The 21664-nt window shown below is 34.9% G+C and overlaps 5 protein-coding genes across 14 annotated transcripts in view; 3 read left to right on the top strand and 2 right to left on the bottom strand.

Annotated features, from left to right (window-relative positions):
* The window catches only part of LOC116030904 (ADP-ribosylation factor GTPase-activating protein AGD5-like), a 5999-nt gene extending 5558 nt beyond the window's left edge, over nucleotides 1-441 (bottom strand). The window contains exon 1 of the mRNA XM_031273272.1: nucleotides 151-441. Within this exon, the coding sequence (XP_031129132.1) occupies nucleotides 151-201 (51 nt within the window). The 5' untranslated portion in view covers nucleotides 202-441. The remainder of the gene's footprint in view (nucleotides 1-150) is intronic.
* Nucleotides 442-2069: 1628 nt separating this feature from the next.
* Nucleotides 2070-2835, bottom strand: LOC116029135 (SKP1-like protein 20). The gene has a single exon (XM_031271038.1). The coding sequence runs from the start codon at nucleotides 2833-2835 to the stop codon at nucleotides 2143-2145; it is 693 nt and encodes a 230-aa protein (XP_031126898.1). The 3' UTR covers nucleotides 2070-2142.
* A 693-nt stretch (nucleotides 2836-3528) lies between these two features.
* LOC116030515 (uncharacterized metal-dependent hydrolase BU355) lies at nucleotides 3529-6703 on the top strand. Of its 9 annotated transcripts, none has more exons than XM_031272780.1 (3): nucleotides 3529-3581; nucleotides 4656-5700; nucleotides 5952-6703. In XM_031272780.1, exon 2 carries the CDS (start codon nucleotides 4779-4781, stop codon nucleotides 5697-5699), a length of 921 nt encoding a protein of 306 aa, XP_031128640.1. In that variant the 5' UTR covers nucleotides 3529-3581; nucleotides 4656-4778; the 3' UTR covers nucleotide 5700; nucleotides 5952-6703. The 9 variants fall into 9 exon arrangements, 7 of the variants coding, with proteins under 7 accessions (XP_031128640.1, XP_031128641.1, XP_031128636.1 ...); XM_031272781.1 differs by having other exon boundaries at nucleotides 3535-3581; nucleotides 4664-5700; XM_031272776.1 differs by having other exon boundaries at nucleotides 3538-3581; nucleotides 4613-5700.
* Nucleotides 6704-6903: 200 nt separating this feature from the next.
* Nucleotides 6904-9255, top strand: LOC116028649 (endonuclease 1). Its single transcript, XM_031270426.1, has 9 exons — nucleotides 6904-7070; nucleotides 7181-7361; nucleotides 7636-7743; nucleotides 7856-7911; nucleotides 8037-8120; nucleotides 8259-8354; nucleotides 8458-8525; nucleotides 8725-8798; nucleotides 8915-9255. Exons 1-9 carry the CDS (start codon nucleotides 6948-6950, stop codon nucleotides 9040-9042), a joined length of 918 nt encoding a protein of 305 aa, XP_031126286.1. The 5' UTR covers nucleotides 6904-6947; the 3' UTR covers nucleotides 9043-9255.
* A 6668-nt stretch (nucleotides 9256-15923) lies between these two features.
* Nucleotides 15924-20407, top strand: LOC116030551 (PAP-specific phosphatase HAL2-like). 2 transcript variants are annotated; one of them, XM_031272835.1, is made up of 4 exons: nucleotides 15924-16305; nucleotides 17303-17999; nucleotides 18129-18217; nucleotides 20025-20407. In XM_031272835.1, exons 1-4 carry the CDS (start codon nucleotides 15942-15944, stop codon nucleotides 20237-20239), a joined length of 1365 nt encoding a protein of 454 aa, XP_031128695.1. In that variant the 5' UTR covers nucleotides 15924-15941; the 3' UTR covers nucleotides 20240-20407. The 2 variants fall into 2 exon arrangements, with proteins under 2 accessions (XP_031128695.1, XP_031128694.1); XM_031272834.1 differs by lacking the exon at nucleotides 20025-20407 and having other exon boundaries at nucleotides 18129-18600.
* The last annotated feature ends 1257 nt before the right edge of the window (nucleotides 20408-21664 follow it).

The following is a 21664-nucleotide window of genomic DNA, read 5'->3' on the forward strand; positions in this document are numbered from 1 at the left end:
AAAAAAAAAAAAAAAAAGAGATAAAACGGTATGCTTACACCAAATTATAGAAGCAAAATTATGGGGGAAAACCCAAAAAAGATTGAGTTTTGAAGAACACCCTGTATTTAGCCAAAACAAAAAAAGCAAAAAATAAAAGAGTAGCCAAACCTTGGTGTGTTTTGCATTGAGCTCTCTGGAAACACTAGCCTTGCCGTTCATGGTTTAAGCCCAAAGGCACTAACTCTGTGTATCTGTGTGTGTATATATATTTATATAGAATAATCTTTAACGAAAAAGAAAAGAAATAGAGAAGGAGAGGAGATCGAAAGGAAAGGAAGGAATATGAGAAGTTCTTAGAAGTTGGAAGAAAGAAAGAATGGTGCGAGTTGCGGGAGGGAGTTGTGAAAGAGAGAGTCAGACTCCAAAATTGAAAAGGAAACCACTTTTCAAAATCCCATCTTTTCTCCGTTTGTTTTTGGAGGCTTCCTTGTATCTACCTAGTTATAAGGCGCCTACTTTTTTCTTTTCCTTTTTTTTTTTTAATAAATATATAGTTTTTAATTTAAAAATTTTCTATTTTAATAATAAAAATTTTATTTTTAATCATTTTGTATGCATTGGGAGTATTGGTATAGTATTGGTATAATAAATAATGAATGTTTCTTTCGTTATGGGATACAAATAAGAATAAATTAAAATTTGACAGAATGATCTTAACAAAATTTTAGATTTAAAGCGGAATTGTCACATAGCTTAAAAACATTAAAAATTTTAAAGATCTTATCAATTTCAAGACTATAGAATAAAGTTAGTTATTATTGAATGGTGAAAAGATGTGAAAGTTTTAAAACTTTTAACAACGCCTTAAATAAAAAAGTAAATATGTATTTAATAGAATAAATTTATTAATTATTATTATTATTAGATGGTGAAAAAATGTGAAAATTTCAACTACATTTAAATAAAAAAGTAAATGTGTTTAATGAGATTTAAAATTATAAAGAAATCATTTATTCCAAGACTATACTAAGTAATACAAGCATCTCAACAAAGAAAATAAAGCATACTTCATGCATCCAACTTGTCCAGAATGGCCGTTTTATTTTATTTTTTTAAAAGTTGATATGTTGATGGGATTTAGGAAGCTTAGCTAGCAGAATAAAGCTCAAGTGTATATATTATATATGTATAATAAAATAATGCAACTTGCACAATCATTAATTATTTTGAAGCGAGAATAGTAAGTAAATATAACAAATTTATTAAAATATTTGTAAAAATAAAGTCAAATAATACAATAGTTAACTAATATGCTTAAGAGTAAAAATTGGGTTGATTTTGGTGATGGTAATTTAGTATGACTTAATAATTGGTAGGGATTCGTAATGATTCTTATGAGTGGACTTAGATATGCCGATATAACTATAGTATATGAAACATGGAATATGACAACATCAGTTTGACATTATAATAATTGTCCCTTGCCTATTCCAAATGGCCTAACTAAGGAAACTTTATAAACTGCCTTGAACGTGTTATCTATTAATTAAACTAATGTAATTAAGGATACCAAATTACTTTTGTTTGCAAGATAAAATTATCACTACAATATAAATTTGAATTTCAAATTAATTTTTTTAAGGTTTAAATCGTAAACTTGAGGCCTTGGGTCCTGGGAGTCCTGAAAATTGTGAAAGAAGATAAATTGCGGGATATGTCTTAATGATGCAAGAGATTGTCCCTCATTGAAGATTCGAACATGAATAGTTGCTGGACATTAGAGTACTCACACCCCCATTGAGGATTCAAACGCAAAGGCTTCTTTTTTTTGTCAACCTAAATTGCTCATTGTTGACTTGCTCAAACTAAAAAAAATCAATAAACAGTTTATATGGGTCAAATAAAAATTTTGTGAGTATCAAACCAACTTATCGCCAACCCCAAATGTACTCCAATTGGAGCTATTAGTAAAACAAAATTTGGATTAATTAGTTTGTTGAGCATCATAAACAAAATATCATATCAATATAATATGTTCATTAAAAGACTACTAGTCAAACAAGTTTTAATGAATTCTTCTTCTCCTAAATACAATCTACTAACAAATTTCAATTAATTGAATAGTTAAATTGTGGTTCCAAAACTAAGAAAAAACTATCACTATAATATATATGTGGAAGAGACTTGATGTCCACCTATTGCACTTTTAAATGAAGGAGTCTCATGCACCCTGTGATCATCTTGAAGGGCATGCGCATACAGGGCGTCAAGGATCTCTCGGATTTCGGGCGGGCACCGGTCATTGACCCGCCCGGAAAACTCCTCGCAGGCAACCGCTAACAGCTTATTGACGTCGAGAAAATAGGCGGCCAGGAGGAGGAGGCAGAGAGGCAGCAAATCCACCTTCACGAACTCAGCATCGAACCGCTTTAACTCCTCCTGCACGTCGGGATCTTCAGAAGAGTCCTTCTCGAAGTGCTCTTTGCAGTATTCCAGAACCAACGCCATATTCTCGGCGTCCACTTTGGGGACGAAGATACCGTCGCCGGCGCCGCCGCTGTCCACCGTGGTTTTGATATTGCGGCAAAATTGCACCACCACGGATTTCTCCTCCGTGAATTGCTCGCCGTCGGAGCTCATTAGCATCAGAAGGTGCTTGTTGTTTTGCTCAATTGAAGCCATGGCCGCCTGTACTGTATGTACTCTAGAACGATATATAGAGCTAGGTTTTAATTTATGCCGCGCGATTTGATGATTGATCGTCTGATTTGGAATGTATATATAACTGCTTTCACCCTTTCCTAATTCTACCCTATCAAGAATACTACATTGCCAAATTTTATGGATTCCCATAAAAACAGGTTGGCATATGTGTTAGAAGACTCCTAATCTATCTAATAGGAGTACCCAATTCGAGACTAAAGTGGATTGGCTATAATCCTCTATAGCCAAGCATGCAAAAAGAAAGAGTTTGTAATATTCGAGGATGATTCACTATAAGAAAAGTCTAAAAAGGAAAGACAGAATTTAGTACTATATTGATCGATCTTAGACTCAATTCAATTAGTATTAATTGAGAATATGAATAAAAGTGTAGTATGAAAACCATTGTTGCCCACAAAATTCAATATTACCAAAGAGCCACAACTATGCATAAAGAACAATTTAACTGGGAGAGGACCTTAAGAATTGCAATTCCCTCCAACCAAACGTAATTGCAATTTTATGGAGTTTGGTAAGAATGGAAACGTAATTGTGTTCTTACTTCTCATAATTCGAACTCGAGACTCTAATTAAATTGAAAGGGACCATGTCATTTCATCTATAATTATCTTTTATTTAAATTATTGAGACAACTGTTTTAATATATCAAAAAGAAAAATATTTGGATTTGCGAAGTGGAAAAAACTGCAATGGGCTGTGTAAATTGGGCTACTCAGATAAAGATTGGTTGATCCAGCCCAACGACATACGGGCCAGTGAAACGCTGTCGTTTTATTCCTCATTGGCCTTCACTTACTCGCCGTATTCCGCCTTCTTACTGCACCGTGGTGTTGATGATAGCTCGAGGCTTTAATCCTTTAAGTTCCATAGATAAGGTAAAACGCTGTATATATTTATCGCCAATTCTCCAACTTGTTTATTTTTATTTTATTATTATTATTATGTATTGCTTCAGTATTTAAATACCCGTCTTCCTATTATTCTTGTTTATAGAGTGATGGGAATGCAATTGGAAAAATTGAGAGCTTCTGGTGCGATAAAAATGCTGTCTTTGATCATTTTAGTGATTGAAAATGACTGAAGACTTGAATAAACATGTAATTGCAAAGAAAGAAGAGACTATATAAGTGATAAGATTTTTCTGAGCTGTCTGACTTTGCAAAATGATCTTTGTTCTTTGAGGCACCATGGGGGCTTGAAATTTTGCCTTCCCTGATGCTCCAGTCTTTAAGATTTGGATATAAAGTTAAGAAATCTTAGAACCTGACCTCAGTTATGTATTGGTTTTGCTGTTCTTGAGATATACACAAGGTTTCATATTTCAGTTTTAATATATTTGAAATTGTGGATATGTCATGTAAGGAGGCTAAGGAGATTTCTTGAGCACTGAATTTCCCAAGCATGCAATGTCCTTATTCCTTGTGGATTCTTCTGGTATTATCCTGGTGGCTGCTGTTTAATGGAATTTGTGTGTATTATTAGTTTATTACTCATATAGTCAGAACTAGAATTTTGAGGCAGTAGCAATGGCTGCAATGCTAATCATCTGGCTTTTACTGTGTCTTGTAGTGTAATCATCTGCCTTCTTGCCTGAGTCTCTTTGTTTTGAGTGATTAGGGAAACCCGCGGCCACTACTCGAGGGTGTGCACGGGGTTAATCCCCCTTGTGACCCTAGCCGACAAAGGACCACAAGGATGTAAACCACCTTAGATTGCTCATAGCTGACTGACTTAAACCGAGAAGGCTAATAAGCTACTCTTGTTGGAAGTCGAACTTGTAACCTAGTGGTTACCAAGGTCTTGTAGTACTAAGTCAACTGCCTGATCAATTTGGCTGGGGTTGCCCCTCATGCGTCTTTTCTATGTTATTGTTGCCTGATAGAGTGATATGACTAATTACTTGCAGGACTTCTGCACAGGGTTTCATTAATTTTTATTATTCTCTTAAGTGCTGCAGCTGTTACACTACAGGAGTGGATTTGCAAAAGTGTGCATTTTAACTTTTAAGATACAGAAGGCTGCTGGAAAATAAAGACAAAGAAGAGTGTGACAGCAGTTGATTTAGGCCAGAAATGAAACTTTTTGATGCTCATTGTCATCTTCAAGACCCACGGATCTTTAATATGGTCCCGCGATTAATTAGGACAACCCTTGATACAGGAGTGGTTCATTTTGCGGTGAATGGTGTGTGTGAGAAGGATTGGCACATAGTCAAGGAGATGAGCAACAGCTATCCTTGTGTTGTTCCAAATTTCGGGATCCATCCCTGGTACATTGCCGAGAGGACACCTAATTGGTTGAAAACATTGAAGGAATACTTTGACGCTACACCTGAAGCTGCGGTTGGTGAGATTGGTTTGGATAAAGGTTCAATGGGAAAGAAGATTGATTTTGCTGATCAGGTTGAAGTCTTCCGCCAACAACTTCAGCTCGCCAAAGAGTTGAAAAGACCCGCGTCTATTCATTGTGTCCGAGCTTATGGTGATCTTCTTGAGATACTGAAATCTATGGGTCCATTCCCTTCTGGAGTTATCCTTCATTCTTTCCTTGGCTCTGCTGAAATGGTTCCTGAATTTGCTAAGCTTGGTGCTTACTTCTCGCTCTCTGGGTTTCTGATGTCTTTGAAAGAAAGCAAGGCAAAGAAGATGTTACGTTCAATTCCTATTGAAAGGATTTTGTTGGAGACAGATGCACCCGATGCTTTTCCAAAATTAAACAATCCAGATACTTTGTTTTTGATAGAAGATGAAACCTCTGCTTCTAAAGAAAGTGGCGGTGAAGGACAAATTCCAATTCCTGATAATGATAGTTCTGCCAAAACTTTGTCTTCTTCGTCAATGCCAAAAGAAACCCTAAACCATCCAGCTAACATTCATCATGTTCTTCACTACGTAGCATCTTTACTTGATATGAGCGAGGAAAAACTCGCTGATTTAAGCTTTTCAAATGCAATGCAGCTGTTCTCATACGAAGGTTCAAAAGTGCAGCAGTGAGGTAGTAATTGTGTTCCTTTTGTTTAGATATTACGTCATTGAAGGAGTAAACAGACTTTAACTTCAGTGGGCGTTTAATTGCTAGATGCAATGCAATTACTATTCTAGTATTCATTTCAATTCTTTTATGGAACTATATATTAAAATCTCACAATACATTATAATCTTATGTGATATAGCAGCCTTTTTTTTTTTTTTTTTTTTTTTTTTTCAGTACCTCACTCCTTCCTTATTACACTCGTTCTATAACAGGTGCAAAGCGATCTGTGAATCTGTGTCTCTGAACTTTCAGTAACAGAAACCAGTCATAAGTGGGGCAGAGACGACGTTTCAATCAGATATTTGGTAATGTGAGTCGGGATATCTCTCATCTCTCATTGATATGTGCATTTTAGCTTCGAGATTAGTTCAAATTGCTTTCTCTTAAAGTAACCGAGGCACACACTGTCTGTGTCTGCTCGCCCTGGATCTTCTTCATACTTGTATTGCAAGAAATGTTAACTTCAAAATAGCGTAACGTAAGGATAGCTAAGATGGATAAGCCAATGTATGTATCCTTTTGTGTTTTTTGCATTATCTCGATCTACAAATGGTGTAATCTACCTGATGTATATGTATCTGGTTTTAGCATGGGAGGTTACTTGCTTTCGTGGCGAGTTGTGCATCTGGAAGAGATAAAGATGAAACTTGAAAGGGAAAGGGATAGAAGATGAATATGAAGCCTTTACAACATAGCATAGTCGTCATGGCTGATCTGTTCCCAGTATATATGTTTCTTCTCAATTACAGTTTGAGATTCCCCTTGCGTCAAGAATTGAAGTGGCTGCCGAATTTAACTACTCCATTTCATGTGATAATCATGACATTATTCTTATGCAACTAGTTCCTGGGATTCTGCTAATTTTCTAGAATATGCATGCCGTCCTATGTTGCTTGCTTGTGATGACATGCTGCCTACTACAACGTAGCTTGCACACAATGAGAATTGTTTTCTTTTTCTTTTCCTTTTCCTGTATATATATATATATATATATATATATATATATATATATATATATATATATATATATATATATATATATATATATATATATATATATATATATATATATATATATATATATATATATATATATATATATATATATATATATATATATATATATATATATATATATATATATATATTTATTGAACTAACATACCCAAAAACAAACACAAACATCATCGGAACAAAAAAGGGAAAAAATGAGGAGATTTAGATTACTGGGTTGCGCGATCTTGTTTCTGTTTCTGGGTTTCATTGGCGAGCCTGCTGGCGTTCAAGCATGGAGTAAAGAGGGTCATATGATGACATGTCGGATTGCACAGGTAAAAAAAGATCAGAGTAATACCCGGCCTATAACACATTAGCATTAAAAATATGGTTTAATATGAGACGTTAGTTAAGTCTTGATCGAGGAAAATATATATATTTGTAGGGTCTTCTGAAGGAGGAGGCAGCGCATGCTGTGAGCATGTTGTTGCCGGACTACGTCGACGGCGACTTATCGGCGCTGTGCGTGTGGCCGGACCAAGTGAGACACTGGTATAAATACCGGTGGACTAGCCCACTCCACTTCATCGACACCCCCGATCAAGCTTGCAACTTCGATTATGACAGTAAGTCTATGTATATACCATTATGATCAAATACTTACCACTAAGCCAAAAGTTATAGCTCACTGCAAAATGCTAAAAACCACATTTGTTATAGCACACAACAAAAATCACATTTTCAAGAGACAGGGGTTGGACTTGGCCCTTTATGGGCTTTCACCCAACAATTTCTTAGATTTGAATTTTTTACCGGCCTCGTCCAACATATACTCTCTGTATTTTCCAATTGTTGCATTTAATTAATTTAACAAAAATGAAATTCATATATACACGAAAGGGGACTGCCATGATCAACATGGAGTGAAGGATATGTGTGTTGCCGGTGCCATCCAAAACTTCACCACTCAGCTCTCTCACTACCGGGATGGAACTTCCGATCGTCGACGTAAGAGATCCATAACACCTAGCTTCATTCTGTGTATTAATCTTTTTTTTTTTTTTAATAAATAAATTAGAGCCAGCAACTTATTATATCTGAATATTATCTATGAACACAGATAATATGACTGAGGCTTTGCTGTTTTTGGCACATTTTATGGGAGATATCCATCAGGTAACAAAAACTACGTACTCCCATAATCAATTCCCAAAATTGCACTTCGAATAATAGCGGCTGTGGATTTTCTTTGTAAATGGAAGTAACATTCTTAAACTTGCATTCTTTTTTGTATGATGCAGCCAATGCATGTCGGATTCACAACTGATGAAGGAGGAAACACTATAGAACTGCGTTGGTTTAGGCACAAGTCAAACTTGCACCATGTAAGTAGCCTCGCCTGGTTTCTTGATATTTTTTTTTAAACATCTTAATTAGTATAATAATTAGTTTTCAGCAAATAATAATAACAGCTAAAGTTAATTTATGCGATCTTTTTTTTAAAAATGGGGAAAATTACATAGGTATGGGACAGAGAAATTATCCTGACAGCAGCAAAAGATTACTACGGCAATGATGTAAACCTTCTTCAAGAAGACATAGAAAGAAACTTCACTGACGTAAGTGATTACTATACACATATTGCTTGCAAGCAAGCTTAATTACCTAGGAACACTAACGTCAAAGGCATTACATATAGTAATTTCTTTATGTTGTCGTCAGGGGACATGGACAGATGATGTTGTGTCATGGAAGGAATGTAGTGGCGATCTCTTCTCTTGCGTAAATAAGTAAGTTTTCTATAACTAATGGCATTGTACTTAATTGACATGAAGTAACTTTTTTTTTTTTTATATTTCAGTAAATTAAAAAAGTATATACAAACAGATATTATGGAGTATATTGTAACAGAGTCAGTGGTATAATTTTAAAATAAGACATAGGTTATTATCAGACATAAAATAAGAAAGAAAATTTGTATATTTGTAGGTATGCTGTAGAGAGTATAAACTTAGCCTGCAAATGGGGTTACAAAAATGTGGAGGCTGGCCAAACTCTGTCAGGTACACTAAATTAATTGATTTATTTTATTTTATTCTTTTTTTTTTTTTTGAAATATATTTTATTTTATTCTAATTGATGAATATATATTAATGCAATATATAATATAAAAATGCAGATGATTACTTCAACTCGAGGCTTCCAATTGTGATGAAACGTGTAGCCCAGGGTGGAGTCCGATTGGCTGCGATTCTGAATCGGATTTTTGGAGAATCCAACCAAGATTCATTTTTAGCGGCAACTTAACCTCTGACTCACTTCATCGTATATAAATTAAATTAACCTTTGAAGCTTTGGCATTAATGGCAAAGTTTAAAGTTCAATGTACTAAATAGCTGGCTAGCACCTGATTGTACTATTGATCTCACAATGTGCATAATGTAATTTAGTTGAATGTTTAAAAAAAATAAATTCAGCTGCATAATCTTCTTTTTAAATAAATATATGACTCCCATCTTCTCAAAAATATTTTGATCTTGCATTCTAATCATAGCTTGTAAAAGATTATAAGAAAAATTAACATAATTAAGGATATACACATTAGTGGATTTTGAACAAATTTTTTGAGGAAATGTGATTGATGTGGAAGAGAGATAGTGGAGGGAGAAGAAAAAAAAAACTTTCTTCAAGGAGCTGATTTTTATCAGAAAAGTGAGTCCACAATGTTCAAATATGCCTTGCATGTGGTCGTGTGTAGTGCAATCAATGCGCCCAGCCGGGCATGTGCATTGGCGCATTAATCTCCTTTTTTGCTTTTTTTTTTTTTTAAATTTTTTTTTATCAAATTCATTTTGCTTTTATTTTTCTTTTTTCCTTCTTCTCCCCTAATTGACACCTAAAAAACTTATCCAAAAATTTCACTATTAAAAATTGTCTAACCGATTCAAATTAAGAATACGAACAAATCATTCATATTTAGAAGAAATTTGTAACTTTATAATTACTAATTTTGTGAATTAAAGTAGCATGAAAATGGAAACATAGGACACGAAACGCTAGGAAAATGTATAAATATTAAAAAGAAATTATAAGTAACAACTAAAATCTTGTTACTATATATTCTCTGAGCTTAGGTAGCATGAAAATAGAAACTAACGGATGTACAAGTAAGCTAGCTAGAAGCTGCAGGCAGACCAAGCTCGATCAGTTTTCATTGAAGTTGGGATCTCCGGCGAGAGTGAGAACGAGCCCCAAAAGAGAAGATGGAAGAGAGAGAGTGAGCCAGCCCCAAAACTACGGCCACCTTCACTTGTCCTCTCTTCGGGAGGGGCCGCCGGCGCCGGTACTGGAGCTTTCCTGACATACTCATCTCTGTCCTTACTGCTTTTGCCATCGTAGTATATATACTCTGATCTGCGGCAACGGCGGTTGGTGGCCGGAGGTTGCGGTGGCGGTGATTCTCTAGTGATTATACAAGAATTTGTAGTGTTGAGTGTCCAGCGTCTACTACATATATATAAAGCCCAGTGAGCTGATAATTACATTTCTATCCTCCTCTATAGCTCTCGGATTAATGATTGAAGAGAAGGACAAGTATATTTTATATTTACTAGCCACTTATTTGACGATTTTGACCTCACTGTGTTCACGTCCATTTTCACAAAGTTGTATTCACTCTTTTGTTGCACTTATGTATTTGACGATTTTGACCTCACTGTCTTCACATCCATTTTCACAAAGTTGTATTCACTCTTTTGTTGCACTTTTATATTTGACGATTTTGACCTCACTGTGTTCACATCCACTTTCACAAAGTTGTATTCACTCTTTTGTTGCTTTCAGCATATATTATTCTTTGAGCATAATATATATATATATATATATATAGAGGGAGGGGGTGAGTGTTTTGGGATAAGATGCGAATAGGTTGCCCGTCGTGTGAAACTCTGGTGCATTTTGAAATATTTGACGGTGCATTGGAAATATTTTGATGGTGCATTTAGAAACGATTGATGGTTCATATTCAAGATTGAAAAATCAATGGAAATGGAAAAATTCGCGTGAAATTTTTGTAATTTTTACGGTGCATTTAGAAATGTCTGACGGTGCACATCAACAATTTTCAATCAATGAAAAGCGGTAACATTTTTGTAATTTTCTGTAATTACAAATGTGCATATGAGAATGATTGATAGTGTATTCGAGAATAACTGAAATTACATTTAGAAACTCTTGAGTGACATGGGAAAGGAAGGTGATGAAAATCAAGTAGTGCTAGTGCAACGAAAAAAAATACAAAAAAAAAATAATAATAATTTTTACACTGGTCTTTACTCCCAAACCACCTCAACCACTCTCGTTGGCTAGGGAGTGGGGGGACTGGTGACAGAGTAATTAGGCTAGCAGCACCCGACCCGGAACCATTGGCAAGACCGTGTCATGACAGTTGCCGGTCAAACTACCCAAGACACCTCACTCCTCAGCATCAATGCGCAACGGTCCAACTCCTCAGCATTGATGACCAACGTTAAGCTCCTCAGCGTTCAGCTCCTCAGTATTGATAACATTGATGACTAACGTTCAGCTCCTCAACGTTCAGCTCCTCAGCATTAATGACATTGATGACCAACGTTCAGCAGCCTTAATGCTCTATTACTGAGCTGAAGGGAATAAAAGGATTCACAACGCAAAGTAGAGGGACGACACTTCTTACTAGACAAAACTACACTCAACTCACCTTGTACACTAAGCACTGCACTCAATATTATACTCAAATACCAAAACACTGTATCAACATTATATTCAAATAATATTCAAATACATACCGGTAACACATTATTACCGTCACCTACATTAATTAAACAAGTGATTACAAGGCATATAAAATAATACATGAAAACTGTTTAGAACTTAGAAGGGGGCATTTGTGTCCTCTTAGGAAAAATCATAAGTTGGGAAAAAGCCAAAAATTATTTATCAAATTAAACAATACTAAGTGGAAATCCTCGTCATAGTGGTGGAAGCTAGGAAAATTAACATAAAATAATGGTGGATGGTTATCTACAAAACATGATGAACACATAAAAATGATGTAGTGGCCAGTGGGTTACCTATTTGCATAAACATCACGTGGGCATTAATATACATATAATCAGCATTGGAGTGAAGAGTACGTAAGAAGTCATCCCAGGTTACTGAATGAATAGTACATAAGTACTAAAAAATCATGAATTTAATATTTATTAATATATTCTTTGTTGAACCTTTGCATATAATTTTTTTAATTTGATTTATTTTTGTTATGTGATTTGTAGATTATTACATATGAACAAATTTTGTCTAAATGTATACATGTAAATAGAGTACAAGTTTCTTAGTAAAAAAAGTTATCATTTCTCCTAATTTAAGTCATTTGTAAAGTGTGATAGATGAGATGCGTATATGGTTCTCAAGCCACCAATGGTGGCTTTCTGTCACTGCCTTATCCCTAACTTCCAACTAACTACAATGCATATCAAAATCATACATTGAACATAGACCCTTTTGTCTTTTAGCTAAGTCAAGATTCAATGCAAGAATTAGCCACCCTACTAGTACTTATTATATACCTTGTGATCTCACCAAACACATCAAATCTATACATCTACATATATATATATATATATATATATATATGTATGCATGTATATATAGAATATTATTACAAAGTCTTATATATTGTGGCCAATAGCCTACTACCTATAACAATATAATTCACTAGTTAAAATAAAGTTAGTGATTTAGTGGATGAGCATTTATATATTCACATTTAAATCACATGAGCTCCAAATAATATCAAGATTATAGCTCCGCCACTTTAGGTTAGAGTTATGTTGGGGTTAGGCTTCTTTTGGGTGCATTGTCAAAAGATTATGTTTTATTTTTATTTTGATAATTTGATTTTTATTTTTATTTTTATTTTTATTTTTTTTATTTTTTTATTCTTTTTTTTTTTTTTGTAAATACTCTTTTATCGATCAATATAATTTCATGACGGAACTATACTCTGACAACAATATTTTACTTTCAATATGGCAATATTACGTGGAGCGTGGGATAGTCAAACTAGTAAATTCTGCGGTCAAACTTGACTTCTTTCTGGAACTTTTACGAGAAAGACAAATAGTCACATTTGGACTTTCGGGGGATTGGTGAGACACTCTTAATTGGAAGATGCAATCAATTAAGAATGTAATTATGGGATGAGTGCTAGAATTATAAAGTTGATAAAATCGTTTATATTAGCTAGTAATTATATATCATGTAATGTATTGATGGGGTGTTTCTATTAACTTTATTGGTTTGAATTGATCAACTACAGTTTCATTGGACAATAGACGCTCAAATACGTGAAACTGTTATTTAGTTTCATTTCAATTCAACTACAGTTTTATTTGATAATATAAAAATAAATGTATGAGGCAGTATCATTTGAGATAAACTATGGTTTCATTTACAAAGCTCCGTTAAGATGTGACGATAATCGTTTCTTTACTTAAAGAAATTGTGCCGTTTTTTGACCATGGTCCATGATATGACTATATTAGTGGGCCTTGTGCTAGTATGTTTGCTTGCAAATCATATATGGAGGCCCAAATGTATAGCCCAATATATGGTTGTGTAGGTCCAATTAGCCTCTCTTACAAGGCCCATAAATTATTATTGGCACTATATATTTCTTGGGTCGTTTTCAGTATAACGCTGTAAAGTCCAGAGCATCGTTATACCCTGCACCACAGTGCACATAGCAATGTGCACCACGTACGTAAAACGACGTCGTTTCGGTGTTAGTGGACGCGAACGCGAATGACTCAGGGAATTCATTATCTATAATACACATAATCATTATCTATAATACACAGAACGTTTGCCTAGAATACACAGAATGTTTACCGAAAATACACAGAATATTGAAACACAAAATACACATATGTTAGTGGATGCGGATGCGGACGCGAATGACTCCAGGGAATTCATTATCTATAATACACATAATCATTATATAGAATACACAGAACGTTTGCCTAGAATACACATAATGTTTGTCGAAAATACACAGAATATTGACACAAAATACACAGAGAACTCATCCTCCTAACATTCAAATGCACAAACGCATTACAACTTGTGTTAATAACATGAATACACAGAATATTTACACAAAATACATAGAACTCATCCTCCTAAACATTCGAATGCACAAACACATCACAACATGTGTTACTAACATGAAATCACAACATGTGTTACTAACATGAATACACATAACAATTGCCTGGAATACACAGAATGATTGCCTGGAATACACAGAATATTAACATAAAGTGAATTCATATCCATTTATATACTGAATGGTGCACAGTATAATTTGCCATTACATATCTAATATCTCCAATAGTTATACAATGGACTCGAGTTCGCCTTGTAAAGTGAATTCGTATCCATTTATATACTGAATGTTCACAAATTGAATTGTGAACATTCAGTATTTAAATTGTGAACATCCATTATATAAATTGTGAATTTTGGACCCGGCTCTATAAAATAATTTGCTATGATTACCTCCCCTTGGGTTGTTTTAGATAACTCAAATATTCTAATTATGTCGGGTTATATCACGAATCTTATAAATTTATCATCAAGTCAATAAGGAGATAAATTGAGTCAATTTCATTTTAAGACTCAACACTAAACTATACACTTCTGTGCATAATGAGTCCAATCTAAACGTAAATTTTCAATATTCATGGCAGGAATTGAAACTCCCCTTGAAAACAAATTTTAGTTGAGACTTCTCATCCACTTTGAGATATTTTGATTGACCTTAAAGTGTTAAGCAATATCAATATGTTTCGTATAATGTACAACTAACTATATATGTTATTTAAATTGTGAGTTTGTAAACACTTTCGCATAATATCCATATAATCATGTATACTATGTTTAAAGACATTAGACAAAACCTTATTATTATTATAGTAAATAAATAAATGAATAGGGGTGAAGGAATACTGATGAAATGTGGATGAAAGCATTGCATCATGCAAATTAAAACTGTACAATTACCCCATCCCACAAGCAACAAGTACGATAATCAACTTTTGTTTGCAATCGAATCAGAACCCTCTAAATTCCCCCACCAGCTACTCTAATTCCAATCAACATGCAGATCGATTATATATATATATATAATACTTTGGCCTTCTCTACAATTTTTTTATATTCCATGTATGATAAATCAACAATACTGAATACGACATGAAAATCATAATCTCCAATTATCGATCTTAAACTTAAAGTAACCATATCATTTTTATTTGAATCAACGCCTTCTAATCCGATCAAACTCGCATATTTTCATTCTAAACATTTGCTTTCGCATCTATTCTCAAGTAGTGCTGTTGTTTGACATTAAAGAAAGACAATTCAAACGACAAAAGGAGTGTTGAGTTTGGAATGGATTTCCCCGGGCAGTGCGAATGAGGGAGGATTTCATTATCACTAAATTTGTCTTTAAGCTCTACTATCAGTTTATAATTGAGCTGAAATCATTTCCAATTGAATTCAGGTATCTATATTGTTATCCACTTATCCTTCAATCAACACACATATAGATTATGGTATATTTTGTTTTTTGTTTGTTTCTTTGAAAATAATTCTCTTTAGATATGCTATATATTAATATATTATGATGTGAGCAAATGGTAAATGTGATGAGATTATGAACTATGAAGTGGAACTTATACTTTTAATTTGATTATATTCTCCCCTCGAATTTGCAAGTCTTTCTTTAACTATATACTTTTATAAAAATGATAATAATTTATTTTACTACTCAAAAAGAAAGTAATTGAACCAGTAATTTCATAATAGAGTTTATTCTTTTAAAAATAAATAGTAATAAAACGTTCGACAACCCATCCTTTCCACATGGAGAGTGCAACCGATGCCACTAGACCACAAAGTCATTCACTACTATTTCTTTTCTAATGTTAAGTAGAAAAACAAACAAAAAAGTAATTTTTGTTTATGTGTAACTCACACCATAACTAATCTCTCGCTGAATTGTGCCCAAAACATTGATTCACCGTCTATAAAAAGTCTTGGAAGAGTTATAATGGCACCATCATTCCACTTCAAGTTCTAAAACCATCTTTGGTACTATAATGCCACCTTCTTCTATAAATTTCCCTATAGCAAACCTTCCCTCGCATCCCTTTCACAGTATCAGAAAGACTGAAAATTTGCCACTAAACTATCCACGAGTAACTCGAATACTAAGTAGTCCTACTCCCTCTTTATTGCTTGATAGAAACTGTCGCCTCAACTGCTTGAGTGATCCAACAACCGCCGTCTTTCCACCGAAAAATCTTGTTTCAACGATGGATAAAACCCAGAATCTGGAGATTGGTTCCGTCGCAGACGATAAATATTCCAAAGAATTGGAAATTGCCGTGAAAGCTGTCCACATGGCGTGCTTGCTCTGTGAGAGGCATTCCAAGGATGATAATTTTCTCGTTACCATTGCTGGTAACTCAGTTTAAATTTCTCATTTTCTGGGCTAATTTTATGGTATTTTGGGTGTCCAATGACTGGTGTGCTTTTCTTCATTTTGTTGATCTTTTGGGGGCTTTAGGAATGAATTCTGGTGAAAGATTTGCTTTTTATTTTCAAACTTTTAGCTAAAAGACACTACTCATCAGGAAGGAGAAATTTATAACAAGAAGTTTGGAAATTGTTTTAGCCATACCATTTCTGGAAGGACCAACCTTGTGACAAGTGACAGTTGTGGTTGTCAACTTGTCATATTGCCTAATAAATTTAATGAAAAATGGTCTATTTTTAGGAATAATTAATTTGGTTAATAGTGAGGTTAGCTAAAGGTATCTTCCTCACAAAAGGGGCGTCTAGCCTCACACCCCAGTCAGACAAGATATTGAAAGGATAAATATTGGTGACTCAGCGACCCAGTAGCTAAAAGCCATCTGTTTGGACTATGGAATTGCATAATTAGATCAGTCATTATGAAAATCTGTTGTTTTATCTATATATATCCTGACTGATTGCCTGCAGAATTTTATAGGATGCCATTTTCATTGTCCACTTGTCCAGGCATAGATGCCCATTGAAAGATCATCATAATTGAAAGTAGCTTCAAGTTAAGGATCTTTTGTTTTGAAAATGAAAATAATATGGTTTTTGTCTAGTCCAAGATCTTTTCAAGTGAAATTTACAACAAACTAGTTATAAAAAGTGGCATGCCTCATGAACTTTGATCAGTTCAGACAAGCTAGATCAATTATATGTATACACTATAATTTGATGAAAACATTGTTTTCTACTTTTCCCTAGGTATCCATATCTACTTTGTTTCTTTATTTACTTTGTTCTCCACTTTCTTCTAAAACTATATCTACTATGGGGAGATGCTACTCATTCTACTTTGTTTAACTGTTCTTCACTCTGTCTGAGATGACTTTGTTTGTTAAGGGGGGATAAGCTAATCTTTATTGCATGCTGCATATAGATTGGAGTGTCCAAGCAATTGTTAGTTGGGTTCTTTCTGAGGCTTTTGGTAGTCATAGTGTAGCCATTCTTGCTGAAGAAGATAAGCAAGAAATCTCCAAGGCTGAGGCTACTGGCATCCTAGAAAGCGTGGCGAAAGCAGTAAATGAGTCTCTGGCTTATGCACCGCGTTTTGGACTGACAGGGCCAGCTGAGGCTCTCTGCACTAAAGAGATTATGGAGACGATTAACACGTGCAAATTGGCTGGGGCGGATGCTAGCAGATTTTGGGCATTGGGTACTGTTGACAGCACGCTTGGATCTCCCCGAGGGGATCAATATGCTGTTGCACTGTCATTGATAGAAGATGGAGCCCCGGTGCTTGGAGTTCTCGGGTGTCCTAATTATCCACTGAAGAAGGAATGGCTTAGCTATCACTATGGATACCAGAGGATTCTGTCTAGGCTGACCTCTGCAGCATTATCTGAGCCTCATCGGGATAAAGGTTGTGTAATGTATGCAAGAAGAGGCGATGGCAATGCGTGGATGCAGCCACTTCTCCACGGGGAGAAGATGTTTAATTGGCCAAACTCATCTAAACAGATTAAACCATCCTCCATTGACAGCCCGGTTTTGGCTACCTTCTGTGAAACAGTTGAAGAAAAGGCAAAATCAAGCCATTCATTTACTGCAGGACTAAATTCCAGCTTGGGACATAGGTGAGTGTTAAGTGTTATAAACTGTTAGACTGTTGACTCTTTGTGCTTCAGTAGGTTGAGAAAGTAGCTATGAACAGATACTACATTGTAACAGTAGTAGTGCTCAAAAAAAAAATCTGTGCTTTTCAGGAACCAACAATTACGCGTATATAGCAGCATGAAGTATGCAGCCATAGCCCGAGGAGATGCTGAGGCCTTCATGAAGTTCGCGAGGGCTGGTAAGAAGGAGAAGGTATGGGATCATGCAGCCGGGGTTGTGATCATACAAGAAGCGGGAGGCGTGGTGACTGATGCTGGAGGAGATCCACTCGACTTCTCGAACGGGGCATGCATAGAAGGGCTCGATCGAGGTGTAATTGCTTGTGCAGGGCCTAAACTGCATGAGAATATCATCAGGGCTGTTGATGAGAGCTGGTGCTCCTCTTGCCTCTGATGCAAATTATATGTTACTTGGGATTTTCATGTACAGCATATCAGAACTGTCATAAGCTTTCAGTGCATTGTAAAATAGCATGATGTGAAATGTGAATGTTGTATTGAATTCTGTCAGCTTGTCTTTTTCACAGCAGTTTTGTCACCAACTGAAACTTGATCATTGCAAAGATCCAATTTTTAATGTAAGATGACAATTTTCTGCCATTTCTAGTCTGTCCATCAGAACATGAATGATTAGCTCCATTGTTTTTAGCCAGTTTTGACTTGGGTCTAGTCCAAAACTGTGACCCACCAAGTCCAGCCCATTTTGAAGCCCAAACCAGCTAGTCTAGACTTAGATAGGGGTGTATCCCATATTCTCAGGACAGTGGTCTAATAGACTAGAGTCTCACTCACGACTTGCTTTCAGTCACAGAATTGCTGACAATTGGAAGTTTGGATTCCTTGTATGCAGAAGTGCAAAGTTCGGCATTGAAATATATCCATAGGATATAAGAACATGTTGGAGACACAATACAAGAGAAATGTGTAAATATAAAATTACAAGAATATGAATATATTTAGACATATTTTTGTTAACTATATTTAAATATCAATTGTCTACTAGTTCTTCTTTTAAAAAATATAATTTTAATTTTTTAAAATTATGAAGTGTTGTGGGAGTTTATATGATTTTACGAGGAAAAACGTATTCAAAATGTGAAAACACAATCTCCTAAAAGTTTTCATGCATAATAAAGATAATGGAAACATAACCTCAGTGCCATGCCAACTGAATACTAGAGGAAACTTAATGATTATAATCACAAAACGAACTTCATTTAGAGCATATATTTAAGTAATGATTTTGAACTTTTTCCGTAAATTAAATGAACTTATTGAGTATACAATTGCATGATTTTTAAGAATACATTTATTCAACTACTTTCTATTTAATTGTGTAACAAGAAATGAAAAAGACAATTTAACCGGCATTTTATTATATTCAATTACTACAAGACAGCTTTATATAACCATATTCATAAATGAACTAACAAACGTCAACACGACCTTTTAAAACGCGCTACATTTTTCGCAATCTCCAAAGATGTTAACATCTTTGAAATGTGCGGACTAGCTTGCACAGTTGCACAGGTACAAGTTGACAAAAATGACACAGATTAAAGTCATTGAATAGCACCACCATGTGTCCACCAACATGTACGAAAGCAAGGTGATGTCCCCGGCTTAAATCACTGATTTAGTAGATAATATTTAAGAAAAGATATCAAGGTCTAAACCTCAGCAATGATAGTGTGAATATTATGTTCAAGGCAAAAATTTGTGTGAGACCGTCTCACCATGAGACGGGTCGGGTCAAGATGCAAAAGTAACACTTGTATGCACAAATGTCATACTTATATGCTCAAATATAATACTAATCAGGAATAAAATTTTTGTTACTTATAAGGGTAAATGTAATACTTTTAAGGGAAAATACAATACTTTTACATTTCGATTTAAAAGTATTACATTTTTCTACAAAAATATTATATNATGCAGCCATAGCCCGAGGAGATGCTGAGGCCTTCATGAAGTTCGCGAGGGCTGGTAAGAAGGAGAAGGTATGGGATCATGCAGCCGGGGTTGTGATCATACAAGAAGCGGGAGGCGTGGTGACTGATGCTGGAGGAGATCCACTCGACTTCTCGAACGGGGCATGCATAGAAGGGCTCGATCGAGGTGTAATTGCTTGTGCAGGGCCTAAACTGCATGAGAATATCATCAGGGCTGTTGATGAGAGCTGGTGCTCCTCTTGCCTCTGATGCAAATTATATGTTACTTGGGATTTTCATGTACAGCATATCAGAACTGTCATAAGCTTTCAGTGCATTGTAAAATAGCATGATGTGAAATGTGAATGTTGTATTGAATTCTGTCAGCTTGTCTTTTTCACAGCAGTTTTGTCACCAACTGAAACTTGATCATTGCAAAGATCCAATTTTTAATGTAAGATGACAATTTTCTGCCATTTCTAGTCTGTCCATCAGAACATGAATGATTAGCTCCATTGTTTTTAGCCAGTTTTGACTTGGGTCTAGTCCAAAACTGTGACCCACCAAGTCCAGCCCATTTTGAAGCCCAAACCAGCTAGTCTAGACTTAGATAGGGGTGTATCCCATATTCTCAGGACAGTGGTCTAATAGACTAGAGTCTCACTCACGACTTGCTTTCAGTCACAGAATTGCTGACAATTGGAAGTTTGGATTCCTTGTATGCAGAAGTGCAAAGTTCGGCATTGAAATATATCCATAGGATATAAGAACATGTTGGAGACACAATACAAGAGAAATGTGTAAATATAAAATTACAAGAATATGAATATATTTAGACATATTTTTGTTAACTATATTTAAATATCAATTGTCTACTAGTTCTTCTTTTAAAAAATATAATTTTAATTTTTTAAAATTATGAAGTGTTGTGGGAGTTTATATGATTTTACGAGGAAAAACGTATTCAAAATGTGAAAACACAATCTCCTAAAAGTTTTCATGCATAATAAAGATAATGGAAACATAACCTCAGTGCCATGCCAACTGAATACTAGAGGAAACTTAATGATTATAATCACAAAACGAACTTCATTTAGAGCATATATTTAAGTAATGATTTTGAACTTTTTCCGTAAATTAAATGAACTTATTGAGTATACAATTGCATGATTTTTAAGAATACATTTATTCAACTACTTTCTATTTAATTGTGTAACAAGAAATGAAAAAGACAATTTAACCGGCATTTTATTATATTCAATTACTACAAGACAGCTTTATATAACCATATTCATAAATGAACTAACAAACGTCAACACGACCTTTTAAAACGCGCTACATTTTTCGCAATCTCCAAAGATGTTAACATCTTTGAAATGTGCGGACTAGCTTGCACAGTTGCACAGGTACAAGTTGACAAAAATGACACAGATTAAAGTCATTGAATAGCACCACCATGTGTCCACCAACATGTACGAAAGCAAGGTGATGTCCCCGGCTTAAATCACTGATTTAGTAGATAATATTTAAGAAAAGATATCAAGGTCTAAACCTCAGCAATGATAGTGTGAATATTATGTTCAAGGCAAAAATTTGTGTGAGACCGTCTCACCATGAGACGGGTCGGGTCAAGATGCAAAAGTAACACTTGTATGCACAAATGTCATACTTATATGCTCAAATATAATACTAATC

Source organism: Ipomoea triloba, chromosome 9 (genome assembly GCF_003576645.1).
Source record: "Ipomoea triloba cultivar NCNSP0323 chromosome 9, ASM357664v1".
Lineage (NCBI taxonomy): Eukaryota > Viridiplantae > Streptophyta > Magnoliopsida > Solanales > Convolvulaceae > Ipomoea > Ipomoea triloba.